We start from the raw sequence: 18,436 nt of genomic DNA on the forward strand, positions 1-18,436 counted from the left end.
TCTCTCTCTCTCTCTCTCTCTCTCTAACTCTAACTCTAACTCTCTCTCTCTCTCTCTCTCTCTCTCTCTAACTCTAACTCTAACTCTCTCTCTCTCTCTCTCTCTAACTCTAACTCTAACTCTCTCTCTCTCTCTCTCTCTCTCTAACTCTAACTCTAACTCTCTCTCTCTAACTCTCTCTCTCTCTCTCTCTCTCTCTCTCTCTCTCTCTCTCTCTCTAACTCTAACTCTCTCTCTCTCTCTCTCTCTCTCTCTCTCTAACTCTAACTCTAACTCTCTCTCTCTCTCTCTCTCTCTAACTCTAACTCTAACTCTCTCTCTCTCTCTCTCTCTAACTCTAACTCTAACTCTCTCTCTCTAACTCTCTCTCTCTCTCTCTCTCTCTCTCTCTCTCTCTCTCTCTCTCTCTCTCTCTCTCTCTCTCTCTCTCTCTTTCTCACACACACACACACACACACTTATCCAGAACGTCCCCCGCTGCTCTTTGTTGTCTGATAATGACTGTGCTTGGCATATTGACCAAATGACAAAACAATGTATAATTAAAAGATAATAGGAAATAAGATTCCAAATTAAAAATGCTAAAGTTCCCCTCCAGTCATAGATTTAACACCCAAAAACTCGTCTATGTTTAAAATGGCAGATTAAGAAGCCTCCTTATGCCATGAAAGTGGTATTTGCCTTTATTCAGTACACATATAAATATGCAATTAGTCATCGCCTACGCTCCTATCTGTTCATTGCCATGCTGGAAGCTGATGCCTTGAAGTGTTGCTTCGGTATTTCTAAATAAACATCCTTCTTTATAATGCCATCTACTTTTTGAAGTGACTCCTTTTCCTGACTAAACAGCCCACAACATGACACTGGTAACTATATGGTTCACAGTTGGGAGGGTTTAAAATCCTCATCATTTTTCCTGCATATGTAGCGCTGATAATGACAAAGAAACAGTTTAACAGTTTAATTTGACCAGAGAATACTCTTCCACAAAGCTATGTCTTTGTCCAGGTGATAAGCTGCAAATGGCAGTCTGGCTTTTTTAATCTGGTCTGGGGGGGAAGGGGCTTCATTTTTGCTCTGCAGCCTTGCAGGCTGTTGCAATGTAGCACTTCTTCAAATGTGGATGTACATACTTTGGAACCTGATGCTTACATCTGCTTCACCGACACCTCTTTTGTTTATTTAACTTTTTTATCTAATTTTTTTTATATTTGCTTATAATTGTTTGTACTTTTTTCAAAGGTACCTTTTATTTTGTGTGAACTAGAACCAAGCTTGTTTTTTTCTGAGGTCTCAACTGAAATTCTTTTATTTTCCCCATCATATAAAGAGTGAAAACGACACAGTAAATGTATACACCTAAATACAATCAAAGGTGCAATAATGATCACCTAATTTGGTAGCTGGACAGTCATAATCTTCTAAAAACCATAATTATTTTTAATTAAGTTGACACTCTGTCTGAGAGTTTTTCATTTACATCTGATGTAAACAAAGTAGATACCCCAATTCCATTTATAGATAAATAATAAAAGTCAATATATAAATAAACAAACAAACAGGATGAAATGAAATATGTGGAGTTGTGGAAAACTTTGAAAATCTTTAGCCTAAATGTATGTAAACTATTGGCCTTAACTGTATGTGAACATGTGGGTGAATTACAGAGAAACCTAGGTATGGTCCAACAAACAAATGTGAGATTTGAACTACAAATATTTAACAGAAACGTCTTAGTGACATGAAACATTATTTTGTCATTCACTTTATTTCAAAACTCTATGAGAAGTTATACATACAGAAGTTGTACATAGAGACATAGATTTTTCCATTTGACTTGTAAAAAAATGTATTTGTAGAAAATCACAACAAAATATTAACATTTCAGTTTCATACTCCATAATGTTGTCACCTATCATGTAACAAACAAACTAGATGTCATTAATAGAACCAGTAATCAACATTTCTTCTAAATGGATCATTGTCAAAGACCCAGCCTAAAGAATACGTACAGATGAACCAGCTTTACAAACAACTACTGCATTGAAGTTCATGACAGCAGTAAGGGTAAACAATAGCATGATCTAAATAATTATTTTGTATTAATTATATATTCCAGTTTCTCAAAAAATTTTGATTATTAATGGAGAAAATTTCCCAAAGATTCTCAGAACTGTGTTGTGTTTCCCAGGCAGCAAAATGGAAGTGAAACTAACTGGTTTGTCAGGTATCTGTGTACATATACACAGTGTAAAATTTACTGCTCTATTTATCGTCAATTATAAAACTAATGTCTAGGAAAGTGCTATAAAATGGAGTGTACAATTGTTAAAACATAATTTTCTTATCATAAAATACTGCAATTTATGTAATTAACCATGATACACACACGCACACATACACACACCCACACAAATACAAGTGCCACACAGGCTGTCAGAGATGTCCATGCAGGCTGTTGATTTGGTCAGGCAGAGCTGTGTGGATGACTGTGTGCATGGCGTGGGGGTCCAGTGACAGGGTGGACACTTTCTCTTCCTCTCTCCTCCTCAAACACGCTGCCTTTGGGTTCAGATTACGCTCTGGAGAGGAAGCAGCATGTCAGTTATAGCTAAACAGATATTCCTGCATAAAAGGACTATTTTCATTACCTTAAACCCAGTTTCCCTGACTGGGATTAAACCTCTCTGTCCCGGGAGTAAATATTCCTTTCAATGGAAAATCTCTATTTAAAATGCTGTGAAGTCCTATGACTAGGACTAGAAACAGGCCCAAGAGTTGGTATGCAGCTAACACTTAGGTACCTCTCTCTTGTAACTACATGTCTTACATATTAATAATTTGGTCAATTTGGTGGTACCTTTTCCTCTCACTGAGGTGTTACCCTTAAATGTACATCTTTAATTCCTTCAGTTAGGGAACATAAATGTACCACTTTCTATATTAATTGTAGATCTTTAAGTTGCATTGATTTCATACATTTCAAATACAGGATTTTACCTTTGTTTTTATGTTGAGAGCATTTCTATTATGAAAATTTACAAATATTCACATCTCGTTCAGGAGAACACAACTTGGCTCTTAAAAATACTGTTGTAAAATTGAAAATATATTTACTGTCTGTACTTTCAGTGAACAATAATATACCTATATGCTACCTTATTTTTCTGAGAGTTATATTAATAAGTCTTAATAATTTATGAAACATTAAGGAATAGACAGACATATTTACAGTAAACATCTAAAACTATGTGTTCTGGGTTTGGTCTAAAGTGACTGCCCTAAATCCCATTTTCAGACAAGCTTGAATACCCCAGGCAAAAATAAATTAAGGTTGATTCTAGGTAAACTACTGATCCTGACTGCAGGGAACGCTTACCCCGGACTTGTTGCTCAAGACTCAGGATGACAGCAACGGCTTGGTGCAGGATGAGCAGCTTGGTCTGAGGTTTATCGCTCTTCAAGTGCAGCTGGCACATGCGGCCGAGTTCCTTGAAGGCCTCGTTGATGTCTCTCACACGGAGACGCTCACGGGCGTTATTTGCCATCCTCCTCTCCTTCTCCCGCTCAGCCTTCTGCTCTGGAGACAGCTCCTCATCTTCATGTACACTGCTATGAACATGAACACACCCCCCCACACACACACACACAAAATTATTCCTAAATTATTATTTGACTTAATATAAGGAGATTAATTGTTTCACAGTCATCCAGAGAAACTGAGAATTTCTGTTTACATTTTTGTAGACAATTGTACAATTTGTTGAAATGTATATAATCTCTATTTCCCTGTTGCCCTCTAGGGGCCGATCTGTGTAAATGTGAGCACAGGGTGGACCTTATACCAGAATATCTGAGTATAATATTGTTGCATTTTTACATATTCTAATACAGGAAAAGTGTAATGAAGCTGACTGTAAAAATGATTTACTGTTACAGGGGGCATCACCTGTTCCTTGTGTGGGGATCAACACTAGATGTTTCCATCTCTCTGGTGTCACTCTCTGTATCAGAGACCAGGCCATCAGAAGCTGGGTGAGACAGGCAGGTGGAACGGTGGAGGTGAGATAAGTGGGCAGGGTGCATTCTGTGCAGTGTAAAGTCTTCAGCATCAGATGGCTCCATTTTCACTTCCACTGGTCCTGGGGACAAATTAGAGAGCAGCCCAACAGCCAGAGCTGAGGGACACAGGCCACTTCCAGTCAGTTGTGAGAATATTATTATCAGTAAAATAACAGAGGTGGGAAGAGTAGCATAAATTCATACTCAAGCAAAAATATAGTAATTGCATAAATTTCAAGTTAAAGAATAGCAGAGCAAAGTAATAAAATATTATGTCAAATATTATTTCGGTACCAGGTAACGTCTAGAATCTACCAGCAGAGCAATAAATAAAAGGTAATGCTCTAAACTCAGTGGTGTGACCAATAGAAGACAGTACAGCTGCCATCACCAAAAAAGTACAAATCGGACCTAAAACAAAGAATTAGAAACTGAATGTTAATGCATATTACGGAGTATAAACTAAAGTGTAACCATTTAAAATACACTGAAAAGTGTTAATCCTTCAATAATAGTTTTACTACACATACTTGAGTAAATGAAACCAGTTACTACCCACCTCTGGACAGTACAATTGATGTCAATGCACCGTTAAAATCAGATAATATAATAGAAGAACAGGAGAAATAGAAATGAAGAAATGAGCAGAAGAGAGGGAGTGAAAGTGAATATAACTTGGGCAGACCTCTGAAGCTGTCTTCCTGGCTAGTGAGATCAGGGGGAGAGGCTGAAGACTGTATGGCCAAGTGTGCAGCCTCACCTGAGTCAGCAGACACCTGTCAATATATACAAGCAAAGCAAAAAACATAATAATTACACAATAAAAAAAAACAGCATGTGAAGTTTTACAATTTAAGAATGTTGTCAAAACTGCAAAATCTTTGGTAGATTAAAGTAAATAAGGACTTGTATATAAGATATACATGCACACACACACACACACACACACACACACAGATTCTTTGCTATTAGTACAAAGTGTGTCTATATGTTAATATTTATATTTGCCTAGTAGCTTGCCAAGTAAGATAAGTATCTTATCATTACACTGTTACATGTGTGCTTCATTCTAACTGCAATGAAACAACAGGGAACAGCTAATAACTATTTTAACCACAGTTAGTATACACTCACATATGTTAAAATACATGTCTAAACCAATTCATCCATTAAATTACCTTAATCTAAAGCTACACCAAAACAACAATCCTCACTTCTCAAAGAGGTCTCTATACGGATTAATACACAAACAGTTGATATGCAATACACAAACAGTTGATATCCTTTCGTTTCCAGTTTTTTGCATCTAACATTGCTTGAATCTCTTCTCTAGCATTCCTGCTTTTCTTTTTATGTTTGGACTAGACAAAATACTGCCTTCAAGACACAGGCAGTTGGTCCACATGACAGACTTTTAATCACAGGGTGTTATGATAAATTATTATATTTACAGAGTGCTAAAAATTAAATGAAAACATTTGACTCAAGAAATACTTTTATTTCTACCTAAGTACGATTACAAGTGCTAATTCCTCATTTTAGACACATTGGCATTTGTGTTTGTTTCATTGTTCACGTTAATAGTAACAAAACCATTTGAGTGTGTGTGTGTGTGTGTGTGTGTGTGTGTGTGTGTGTGTGTGTGTGTGTACTCTTTAATTATTAACAGTACATCAACACCGCACCGCGACCCTGAAATGGACAAGCGGAAAAGGAGTTGATGATGATGATGATAACATCAACACCAATATTGTTGCTTAATGTTGAATTAAATAATTGTGATTGACATGGGTTAAATTGTTAAATCAATCTCGCACCTTTCTGGGTTCACAGAATATTATCTTTTTTTTTATCAGTTCTTTGTAAAGCGCTGTTACTTTTACATCTATTACATCTATGTTACATTTGGATCCTGAAAAATGGTTCCATCCCATGAATCACTATCCACTCAGCCTCTATGCAGAACAAACCTATATGCATAACAACGCTCATGTAATTGTACACCATGTGTGTTTATTTTTTTTTTAAGCTGTTTTATAATGTCTGCACCCAGTAGCTTGCTTAAGATATATAGAGGACTCACATCTGTTGGTAATCCATTTGTCACTAGTCCTGAGATGGGGTAGTTAGACCTCATTGTGACTGTTGATCCATGCTGTGTCTGTCCAATTAAGCTGCGTATGTCATTGCTCAAGGGGATATTTGTCCCACCAACAGCATGGTTTCGCAAAACATGAATGGCATCATCAAGTCTGTCCAGCCTGTCTTCAATCTGATATCCAGAAAATAGAAATGGTGATTCAGAGCTGGGAAATGTTTGAAACAGAGCCATAAATGCCTCAGAAATTGCTTTCATCAAATTCATCTAAAAAAGTTTTCACAGGTAAAAGAGATCTTAATAAGAGGTCTTTACCAGCGACTGCAAGGAGTTTTCATAATTGGACGGCAGGGATGGCTGTCCAGTAGATCGAGGCCACTGGTTGGATCCTTAAAGAAAGATAAAGCAATATTAAGAGGCCTTATTCCATGTCAAGGAATCTGTCATACTAAGTTCTTAATTATGATATCAGCTTTTGGAGGATTTTTAAGCTGATTATACCTGATTACCATAGACACTAAAATATTATATGCTAGTACAACAGCACTTCATGCTACAAGTAATATTCTACAGATCTACTGTGGACACTACTTTTCTAGATGTTTCACTAACAATTTCTGGCCAGTCTGAGCGTTCATAAACAAAAATGATGAAGCAGACCTCCTTGATGCATTTTACCTGCTGACACTGTAGAGGCAGCCAGAGGTGATGGAGATCTCCCCGGTGTGGAGGAACTGGATGGAAAACTGCTACTGGTGTGATCAGGGGAATAAATCTACCAGCGAGAGAGACAGAGAAAGGGTCGTTTGAGGAGAAGCACGGGTGGCGGGGTGGGGTTAAGCAGGGATTTCAGTGACAGCACATGCATCATTTTAAAAGCACAACTTGTCATTTCAAGGAAGCTTTTTTCTCAACACCTCAGGGTGTTAGGGGAAACTGTCTTAAAGTAAATTACATCATCAATCCTGATCTTTTTACCACCAGGAATTTACTGTCCCTTACAAAACATATCCCAGAATAAACAGTTAATACACATGTTATCTTTTAAAACTACCATCTATAAATATTCATTCTGAATAGTCTTAATGTTATAATATTATAAGTCTATAATTTATATCATGTTAATGTTTGGAGCTGGAAAAATATGTTTTCTTCTAAGCACCATTTTTACTATTTATATAAAACTGGACGCAGGGTCTAAATAATAAATGGTAGTTTAATAACAGAGGGTAGAAACATGTAAATAGAGAAGCACCAAAATCCGTCAACAGTCTGGGCCACCATATTAGAAAAATATATAACAGAACCACACAACAGAACAGTGATGCTGTGTGTTGTAATGAGTGTGCTCTTACAGAAGCCAGTGCTTTCCCAAGAGCATCTCCAGTGTGTGAGCCTCCAACATGGTTCCCCTGTCCACCTGAAAGCACACAATGTGATAATACAGACCAATGAATTAGATGACCTAATATTGGTCCAGCAACAGAATTTCAGTTTGAAAGAATGGTGATTACTTACTCATAGGTCTGTCTATGACATTGGCTGGTGCTGTATGGGGTGCTGAAACAAAAAGCGAGGCACTGCCACTGCTTCTGTGAAATGTGGACATTGGCGGAAGTCGCTTGCTGGCTTCAGATAGAGCTGAGTTTTGTAACATGTTCTGAAAAAATATAATTATTTTAAAAATGTTAAATAGATTAGCAAACACAATATGAAAGTAAATAAACTGGCACAATATTTTGTTCAATTCCATTTATTTACAAAAGGATTTTACATGCAAATGCTTTGTTTCTGAACGTGGTTTATAACCAATGCTGATTCTGATCAATGGGCTAAAGACAATTATAAAGGCTGCACATATTTTGCTATTGTTAAGATGTTTTTAGTTCATATTTTATCAAAATGTCAGAATATTTCCATTGTCTAATTGTAATCTCCAATTTTAGAAATCTACACTCCTCTCCAGACCTATACATCAACATTGTGAAGTATTTTACCAGACGGTCTTGTGTTGGCAGGTTGCCGTAGTTTCCGGGCGGTGATTGGCTGGGTGATGGGGATCCCAGCATGCCTCCATGACCTGATGGGCTGATCCCACTGGAAGAGCTCCAGGGGTCTGTGGAGTTGTTTGGCCCATCTGAAATTAAAGGGCAAAAATACTGAGGGCTTACAAGAGAAACTTTCTTAGACTGTTTTACTTGTGAATAAAACTGTTACTTCAAGAGCAACAGGCAAAGGAAAGTAGATGAAGTAATACATATGCAGCTTTCTCTCTCACACACACACACACACACACACACACACACACATATATATATATATATATATATATATATATATATATATATATATATATATATATATATATATGTAATAATGTATATATAATTTTTTTTATTTTATTTTAGCAGCTCCACAATGTAATTGATGATACAAAGTTAATGTCAAGCTACATTACTGTCAAATCAGGCATGTATATATTTTTTGGCTGAAGGCACAGCTACTCAGCTACCGTATATTGTTGTTGGCTCAAGTCAAAAGTGTGGCAAAGAAATCAAAAGCTCTATAGAGCTCTTAAAGCACAGTTAATAAGAGGAATTCAGTCCACAGTGCTTTCCTTCGTGACTTTTGAAATGATTTTGGTTTGGCTGTAAATGCCTGACTTTCTTCTCAAAATATGAACCAACCATGTTTCCCAAACAGCTGAGAAAACAAAGTCCATGTGTATGAATATGTGTGTGTCTGTGTGTGTGTGTGTGTGTGTGTATGTGTGTGTGTGTGTGTGAACTTTTCTGCACCCTCCTCCACCCCTGCCCCTAAGAAGTCCTTGAAACAGCAGTGGTATATACACTATGGAGGATATCTTATTTCGTTCTCACTCCCAAGGGGCAGTGTTGTCCTTGAGAGTAAAACACTTTCCAACAACAGATTCTTCCAATACACATACACTCTTACACACAACCACACACATACACACACACACACACACAAACACACACAGAAATACATTCTATACACCCAATGGTTCACATACAATAGTAGTCTCTGGTCTTTTAAAATTTTTAAACAATTGATGGAACACATTATTGAGACAAATAAGTGCTAAATATAGACTTACCAAAAAATGAATTTGTGAAGTTTGTGTTGGGCAGCTTGAATGAGGAGTATGAAGCAGAATCCTTTTTCAGCTCCTCGGCATTTGGACATTGAGAATACATCTGTCATTTAAAGAATAAAAAGCTGTTTATAGAACAAATCAGCCTTATTTTAATCAGCAAAAATCATTTAACCCTTAAACTAAAGGTCTATTCACTTAGTATCTACTTAAAATTTTTCAGCACCTGCTATGAAAGTAGGCATGCCATTATGTGGATAATTAAAATGGGTTCCCACATTCAGACCCTTGCATTTGAAAGTGTTAAAGAAGAAAAAAGACTGTCTTTCACTAATATACTTTTAGCAATGTGTGTTAATGTAGCAATTAAACATTCGAATCAATTAAATTGAATGACGCATACTCCCTAAATGACCACAACCTCCTGGACTACTACAACTCAGCCAGACGACATTTTTATTTTGATGCCACCGAAAGCATTGGATGTTTTGGATGAATACATTCATTTATGCATGTAATTTGTGCAATTAAAAGTTCTAAAATGTCATTACAAATGTGCAGTGCATTTAATTGATTAGAATTTGATTAAACAGCCTTTGCACAATTTGCCCAAACATATAATACATATGCTATAGATATATTACATGGTCATAATATACGCTGGTTTCATGTGGGTTTTCTTGTAATTAATTTCACAAACAAGCCCACACAGACACATGGAGCCTCCTCTCAGCCTGCTTTGCACCTGCTTTGTGCTTTGATCTCACTTCCCTCTCTCTCTCTCTCTCTCTCTCTCTCTCTCTCTCTCTGTCCCCCTCCCACTCCAGGAAATGACCACAGGCTCCTTGGACCACATCAATGGCACGTGCATTGCCAGGGTAACAGCCTTCTGGAGTCTGAATCCTGCTGGAACTACCAAGGATCCCATTTGCCCCATTCACAGACGCATGACCCAGAAAGCGTGGCGCTGACCTTGATTGGCTCCTCTCCCAAAAGGATTGGGCCGAGTCAGCCACAGCTTCCCTCCAACTTACGGTGCACAGCATATGGTGTGGGATCAAGCCAATTGCCCCCAGTCAGTGATGGCTGGCCAGGTGACCTGTTAATAATCTTAACACCCAACAACATGATCTCTCTCACCCACGGGGGTCATCACGGAAGCAAGGCTGTCTTCAGTCAGGACCAAGACACAGAAGAGCTTCCTGACTGCTCCATTCTATGACCCCGACTTCGGATATCTCAGATATCAAAGCACTTTTTAAAGATGAAGATCAAAGAAGTCACTTAATTCACGCAGCAGGCTACTTTTACAGCCATGACGTTCAGTAAGTATGTGCCTGAGCCAGTGAAAACACAACCCCAGAAACCATTTTAGAGAGAAAAACAGCAAGGCACTGTGCAAGAATGCATTTGGAAACACATGCCATGTCTCATGGCACACAAAGGCTGGATTCAATGGAACACATTTCATCAAAGCTCACTGACTAGCTGCGCTTAAAGTTTCGGTCAAACCCAAATCAGCCCTGCACATGTGCAACTCATTTTTTCCTCCCGCTCTCTGTGTCATCCATGCCCGTCTGGAGGCACTTACCATGTGTGCAGATCAAAGAGGGGGCTGTGCACTGTTGTAATGGGGTGGAGAGCGCAGGGGAAAAAACATCTGCCCGAGTTCAGCCACATACCAACCGGGGCATTTCACCTCACGGCATTAAAAAAAATCCCCCTCTCTTCTACAGCTGGGCTTTGGACTTCTAAGATACACAGGATAGGCTGCTCCCCGACTTCTAAAGTTAAGCTCAAAAGCCAATAGCAGGCCAGAAGTAGCATGAAAGTAGTAAGTACAGTATGCCAGTGGCTCCAAACAAACTTTGAACTGCTGCAGATTTGAGCATCACTTTTCTAGATCATTGTTAAATGTTGTACAAAGTTGACAGAGGAGTATATCAGCGTGGATGTACATAAACATGTTTCTCATTTGCTTAAATATATCTCACACAAAAACAACTCGTTGAATCTCTTTCTATGAAATTGTTACCACATTTCCTCATAAAACAAATATAGAACATCAACAATATTTAAATAAAACCTCTAATACAGCTGTTCGTTACTACACATAAAATCAATCATGCTCCACATGAACCTCAGATAAACAAGACTAACCAACACACAGACATAAACCTATAAAATTTCACAAGTGGAGAGATGTAGTCTCAACTGTGCCCTTAGGACCAGCTTCAAATATTGTCTTATGCATATTGTGCCATATTCCTTCAAAGGAACTGAAGACTACAGACTGATCAATGTGTAATATGCTGCACAATTGTCTTATTCACTGTCTTACATAAGTGCATGTAATTTCTAGATTCAGAATCTCACTCCAGCTCCTGTGCAAAACCACTTGATCAAAGGAGACACCTAGGGATGTCCTTGCTTCCCTTTTGCCGTAGTGATACATGAGTGTGTTGTTGGGCCAGCATCAAATTCTTACAGACTATTACATGGCATCAGACGAACTGGTTTTAACAGGTTATTTTAGAAAGACTATAAACACATCCATCAATATGTTGCATCCTGGACACTTTCATATATCTGATATCCATGTTATTTCTAGACCCAAAACACTGCTAATGATAAGATTGATAAAAGATGATAATGATAACTTTAAGTTGCTAGCCCAGCATCAAAAGGTGAGCACTGCTATTGAGCTAAATATGAATTAAATCTAAATGAGAAGACTACAAGCACATCACTATTAGGAATCATGGAGACCTCTGTATCTAACGTAGGCTCTGTCTTATCCAATTTTATGTTCTAAATGCTGGTTAGATGTTTCCAGAATGTTGCCAAGAATCATTGGTTTACAGCAGGAATATTGTTATATCCTAAAATAAACTGATACTGAAAAACTGGTCAAATAAGACTATAAACACACCACTGTTTTGGATCCCAGGCAGTTCTTTGTATTTATTTTAACAACATTTGTATCATGAAACTATACATTGCTAGATCCACTAATAAAATCACTAATGTTTCAGCAAACAAATGCCATTTAACAGATTCTGAAAGACTACACACATTTTTGGGTCTTAGACACATCTATTTATCTATGTATCAACTTCACTCTGTTTGCATTGTAGAAAAAAACAAGAAACTTCTAGAACAGTTTCTAAAATTCACTAGTTTGCAGCAGCCACATACACAGATCCCATAACTCACCCCTTTCCCATTGCCATAGTGATACATGAGGGAGTTGCTGGCTGGTCCTGGGCCAGGAAATGCACAAAACATGACTGCTGCTGCTGATATTTCCTCAGTGCTGTTAGGTGTCCTTAGAAAAGCAATGTCCCAAAACTGTTCCCTCTCTCTCTCTCTCTGTCTCTCTCTCTCTCTCAGCCACAGAGGTTCAGAGACTACTCCTCCTCTCACAGCCTTGCTCTTCTGAGTTCACACTTACTCCCACATTGCTAATGCAAACCAAGACTCAACCACTCAGGGAGGAGTGTGGGGGTGAACACAGGGTTGGGACAGACCATGTCAGGCAGGATGGAGGAGGAGGAGGAGTAAACACAAACTCTTTTGACCAGAATTTTGCAAGTGAAATGATAGTAGTATTCATGTTTCATTGTTGCTGGGCTCACTGATGAATGTGGATTGTCCCCTAATGAAATACATATCTGATATTTGAGTCTGCAAAATGTAATATAAGGTTTGCTGTGACCAGGGCAGTATGCAGTATTGGAGTTCTTAGATTCTAAAACTTATTGGAAACCTGTAGTCTTTATTGTCAATGCACACATTAGAAAATTCAGACTACAGATCAAATGACATAAGAAAGTTCTCAGCCAGCCATTAAGTGATGTCCTGTTTCGTCTTGTGACCTACTTCCTCTGTAGACTGTAACTGAGTTTGCTCCAGGTGAACTAGTCTCTGTTTGTGTCTTTGAGTCTGAGTCTGAGTCTGAGTGTGGGGGGGGGATGAGAGCAGGAGACAGGAGTGAAGTTATTTTTGTTCCACCGTTCTGTCTGGGTGTCTCCTGTGGTGCTTTTTTTCCTCATTACCTCTTGTGGTCTTCTTCCAATACGTCTTAATCCCCGATCTACTGTCTGCCGACCTGTCTGCCGTTGAATGGGTGACCCAAGGGAGCAGGCATCTCCAGCCATGATCAAAAAAATAAAAACAAAAGTTACTACAGAGCAAATTTTATAATGTAAACATAAGCTTACCTAATTTAAACTTTCAGCTGTGTTTCAATCAGCTGAGTTTCCAGGTTGCAAAATGTACAATTTGTTCAAATAACACGCTGTTTATTTCTCTAATTCATGCTGGTATCGATCATTGTACAGTACTGATATTTCTTATATGTAGGCTATAAAGTTCACTCTTACAAAAACCTAAACGTGTTATAATAATTTTATTATATATATTCTTAATTATTTGATTTTGCTGTTCTTTTTGTTTCTGTAAACCACTTTGAATTACCATTGTGTATGAAAGATGCTCTATAAATAAATTCACCTTGTCTTGCTTTGTCTAGTAAGTATTATTAAATGTCAGAAGGTAGCTCATAAATAAACCATATTACACTAAGCCCACTGCTCTCATTAAATGGACTTTCCTTTGGAATTATGACACATAGTCCTTTATTCATTCATTCATTCATTCATTCATTCATTCATTGCTCATTATTTTGGAATAAGACTTAACATATTTTAATCATGTGGAACTATATCTGGCGTAAAAATATAACCTGCCAGATCGATGGTGCAGATCACGGTTGATACTCTGTGGCAACCCCTGACAGGAGGGAGCAGCCGAAAGAAGAAGAAAAAGAAGAAGAGTTCATGTAGAACATGTGACAATTTATATTTGAAATGCTTTTTCATTGTACTATTTGACATTTAAAAAATTATTCTTATTTCCAGTTTGTATGTAGGCATCGTTTAATTTCTCAGTAATTACTATGAAATTGTTATGTAAGTTCTATAGTTATGTGAGTGAAGAGCTAAAGTGTGGCTGTCAGTATGCAGATATCTGCAGGCACTGGGAAGACACCAAATTTACTGACAATACTGACAATTACTCACCAATAACTTAAAGAAAGATATTGTCATGTTTGCATTCATACAATGGTAGATTTTAGCACTGGTGAACTGTTGAAGAACAAACATGATTTTTTAAAGTACCCAGGCCCTGTTTACATGCTGAATTAAAATTTTTGCATCAGAATCTTTCAGTGGTACAAGTCTGACTGCAATGCCCTGGTGTAACACGAACACACAGTGCCAATGTCAATCCTCCAGTCAATCCAATTAAGAAGCTCCAACAGAGCCAAAACTGTGTCTTCTCTCTCAAATCAGCCAGAAAACCCCCCACTGCCTCTACTCGGCCACCGGGGCCTCGACAACACATGACATGATATGATTTGAGGTGACATCCATGTGATGGTTTTTATATGAATATGTTGTATCAGAGTTTCCTCAATCTGTGCTAGTATAAACTAATACTGTCACAACGACTTGATTAAATTCCGTAAATAAAATAAAAAAAAGTTTATTGGCAGAACATATGAATCTCTGTTTTATATTATCACATTTCAGTTTTACGTATCACTTAAATATAGGAGCAGTGCTTTATATTGTGTAAGACATTCATGATACCAATACTACAATAAATGATATCAAACACTACTTGAGATGAAATCTCTAAAATAAGCTGGTCACTAAAGCATTTCTTTCTTTATTTGGTCTTTTAAGTGTTGGTCTTATAATTATAATTAATTCATTCATTGTCTGTAACCACTTATCCAGTTCAGGGTTGCTGTGGTTCCGAAGCCTACCCTTTATCACTGGCCGGGGCACCAGTCCTTCACAGGGCAACACACACTCACATATTCACACCTATGGACACTTTTGGGTCACCAATCCACCTACCAACATGTGTTTTTAGACTGTGGGAGGAAACCGGAGCACCCGGGGGAAACCCACGCAGACACAGGGAGAACACACCAAACTCTACTCACAACCCTGCACACTACTAATAGAAGAACTTCTTGTCCACAAGGTGATCCTATGAAAGCGACGGCCTATCTGGCCAGTAGCCAACATTGTCCACATCCTGCCTCAAACACAGACAAGAAGTACTCTGCAGGATTCTAATACAGGATTGCTTTTTGTTGTGGTGTAACAGCGCCAGGTCATTCTTAAAGCCAGTTTGTGTGTTTGTGTGTGTGTGAGAATGACAAACAGTAAGAGGATTGGAGCACGTGAGCACCAGACTGACTGACCTCTGACCTCAACCACACTGGCCCAGAATCTCGGAGTTAGATTCACGCAAGGGCAAAGTTGCTCCTGTAATCTTCCTCCTCATCATAATCACTGTAAACATTGCATGTGTGAGCACTTAATGACCTCCTGTATCACCTACATATATTTGACTGAAGAACCACAACATTAATATTACCTCTAAAATGACAGGCCATGGTCCATAACCTACAACCCCAATTCCAGTGAAGTTGAGACGTTGTGTAAAACATGAATAAAAATAGAATACGATGATTTGCAAATTCTTTTCAATCTAAATTCAACTTACAAGATATTTAATGTTCAAATGGATAAACTTTACTGTTTTTTAATGCAAATATTCACTTAATTTGAATTTGTGGACTGCAGCACATTCCAAAAGAGTTGGGACAGGGGCAACAAAAGACTGAGAAAGATGAGGAATGCTCAAAAAACACCTGTTTGGAACATTCCACAGGTGAACAGGTGAATTGGAAACAGGTGAGTGTCATGACTGGGTATAAAGGGAGCATCCCCGAAGGGCTCAGTCATTCACAACAAGGATGGGGCGAGGTTCACCACTTTTTTACCATCAGTGTTAGCACAGCAATGAGAATGATCTACCACTTAAGAACCTAAGAGCTCAAAGGAGGTAGCAAAGTATGCAGAGCAACAGCTAGACTGCCTTCTGTAAATGTTGAACTATAATGTGCTCCTGTATGATAATATGAGCTGAGAATTGAACAATGTGTGCGGAAACAAGGAGGTCATTTTAATGTAATGACTGACACTGTAGAGTTATTCTGTTATTCTTCAACTTAATGTTCTGGAACTAAATACAATGAATTATTTGGTGACTAATATAAAACACAAATGTTATGGTAATATATAAGTAATGTTACTGAGTACCTGAGCCTACTGAGAAGTCTGAGCAAACAGGCAATTATATTTTAAAGGTGTAAATAACACACTAAATCATATCTCAAAAATATGAGCATATATTATTTGTTTAAATACAAATAGCTTTCAGAAATGTTTGCAGTGATAGTGATAGGAATCAGTGGTTGCAGTGTCCAAAACAGAAATATAGCCTTTTGAGGCAATGTCCATTTGACTTCTACATTTTTAATGTAAGGTCAATAGCAAAATAGTGATAAATGATAAATCTACACCTTGCATGTACTCCTCTGCCAGGAAGAAAATTCATTTTAGACCAGATGCTTGTTATAAAACAATGTCAGGCATCAGTGAGCATATATGCAACTATTCCACCACTGTGAACAATTCTGTCTCTGTCAGCTTGTCTACGATGGAGCATTTCATATCAAATCAGTCTGCATGACATTTTATCATTTAATTGAGCAGACATTTTAAAGATCCATTCCCTTTAAGTCAGCAAGGACCTTCGAGCCTTTGGCTTCCTACACACCCTTTATGGTCTCTCCTTACAGAGACCACCAGGATTAGATTAAGGTAATCCCCTTTAGATTAGATTACTTTAAAAGGTCTTAAAATCCCCATGTTATGAGCACGATGAAATAACCAAAATAAAATGGGTCAGAAACTCCAGTGTTATTTCACCATGTTCTCTCGCTTATAATAAACACCAATGCAATTGTAAGTATGTGATATATGCATATCCACATATTGTATTATAGGAAACTCCAATTATGGACAGTATCCTAAAATCAAGAAATATATATTATTTTTTATTTGTGAATTATCAACGTGTAAAATAAACCATTCTAAATGTTTGACCTTTCAGGCTACTCTGTGGAGCAATGTCATGTAGCTGAATCTTGAAATAAATCTGTCCATGACAGTATATATAGCCTGTAGATGTTCACACTGAAGGGCCATTGGAAAACAAACAAAGTAGCAGTGACTGCTCAGATGTGACACAATGTTGAATTTAGATGAGATCTGACAAGACATTGACAGGGAAATGAATCTAGACAAATAGACTGTGACTAGAAAAGCAGACACAGAGTTACACATAGTTCTACAAATAGATATAATACATACATACATGCATATGTACATAAGATGGCAAAAGAGGAAGTCATACATGGAAGGAATTGAGAGTGGTTTGGTGTGAAACTGCTTCATTTCATAGAAATTCAGTTCACCGTGTTCAACGTGGAGATGACAGGAACTAAAACAGTTTGAAAAGATAAGATAACCCTTTGTGAATCCTGAAGGAAATTCAGGTTTAATGCTTCCAAAAAAAGTGTCATTGCAGATGCTCTGTCTGATGCATTGTTTATTTGCATGTTTCAGATAAATCTATGGCAGGAAAAGGCTTTGTTTTAATTTGTACAGGACAGAGGCATAGCTGCAGGGTTATTTTAAGGCAAAAAAAAAACCCTCATAGGTTTTTTTTTTCTAAATGTATTCTATCACCATCATTGTAGACAAAGATGGATCTTATTTTAAACCAAAACTCAATAAACATTTTCTTTAACATATCGGTCATGAAATTATACAAACTGTCTGAAGAAAAATCGATTTTTTCTGTGACCTATTGCATACATATTTCATAGTAGTTACTGAATAATAAGCAATTCAGATAAAAATTGTTGAAATACACCCTATAATAAGACATTTTCTTATTGATATATCAAAACAGGATATGGAAGGGAACTGGATTCTTCACTAAATAAAAATCACTGTAATTGTAAGATTAATGTAATTGAAATTTGTAATAACCTATTTCCCAGGAATTGTGGGCGTGGTGGTAATGTCGTGGCCGTGTAACTGAATGAGATTGAGTGTCACGAATTAAGAACTTCAGATTTCGCCATCTAGTGGCAACACAGAACATCACAACAACAACACCTCCATTTCTCAAGGGACCTCTTGTGTGTTCATGATTTCAAT

The 18,436-nt window shown here is 37.6% G+C and overlaps 1 protein-coding gene across 1 annotated transcript; it reads right to left on the minus strand.

Moving 5' to 3' along the window:
* Window positions 1-1,827: 1,827 nt before the first annotated feature.
* Window positions 1,828-12,700, minus strand: LOC136695437 (transcription factor 12-like). Its single transcript, XM_066669511.1, has 12 exons — window positions 12,495-12,700; window positions 9,282-9,381; window positions 8,161-8,300; window positions 7,682-7,823; window positions 7,519-7,583; window positions 6,842-6,938; window positions 6,479-6,552; window positions 6,149-6,337; window positions 4,751-4,841; window positions 3,953-4,181; window positions 3,383-3,615; window positions 1,828-2,585 (listed from the first exon to the last, which is right to left on the minus strand). Exons 1-12 carry the CDS (start codon window positions 12,564-12,566, stop codon window positions 2,440-2,442), a joined length of 1,578 nt encoding a protein of 525 aa, XP_066525608.1. The 5' UTR covers window positions 12,567-12,700; the 3' UTR covers window positions 1,828-2,439.
* Window positions 12,701-18,436: the final 5,736 nt, after the last annotated feature.

The sequence above is a fragment of the Hoplias malabaricus genome, chromosome 4 (assembly GCF_029633855.1).
Source record: "Hoplias malabaricus isolate fHopMal1 chromosome 4, fHopMal1.hap1, whole genome shotgun sequence".
Taxonomy (NCBI): Eukaryota; Metazoa; Chordata; class Actinopteri; order Characiformes; family Erythrinidae; genus Hoplias; species Hoplias malabaricus.

Coding starts and splice junctions, on each gene's coding strand:
- LOC136695437 (XM_066669511.1), bottom strand. CDS start 12,566: ATGTTTTGTGCATTTCCTGGCCCAGGACCAGCCAGCAACTCCCTCATG. Junction 6,338..6,478: donor AAAACTCCTTGCAGTCGCTG/GTAAAGACCTCT, acceptor TCTGGATATCAG/ATTGAAGACAGGCTGGACAG. Junction 4,842..6,148: donor CAAATGGATTACCAACAGAT/GTGAGTCCTCTA, acceptor ATATATTGACAG/GTGTCTGCTGACTCAGGTGA.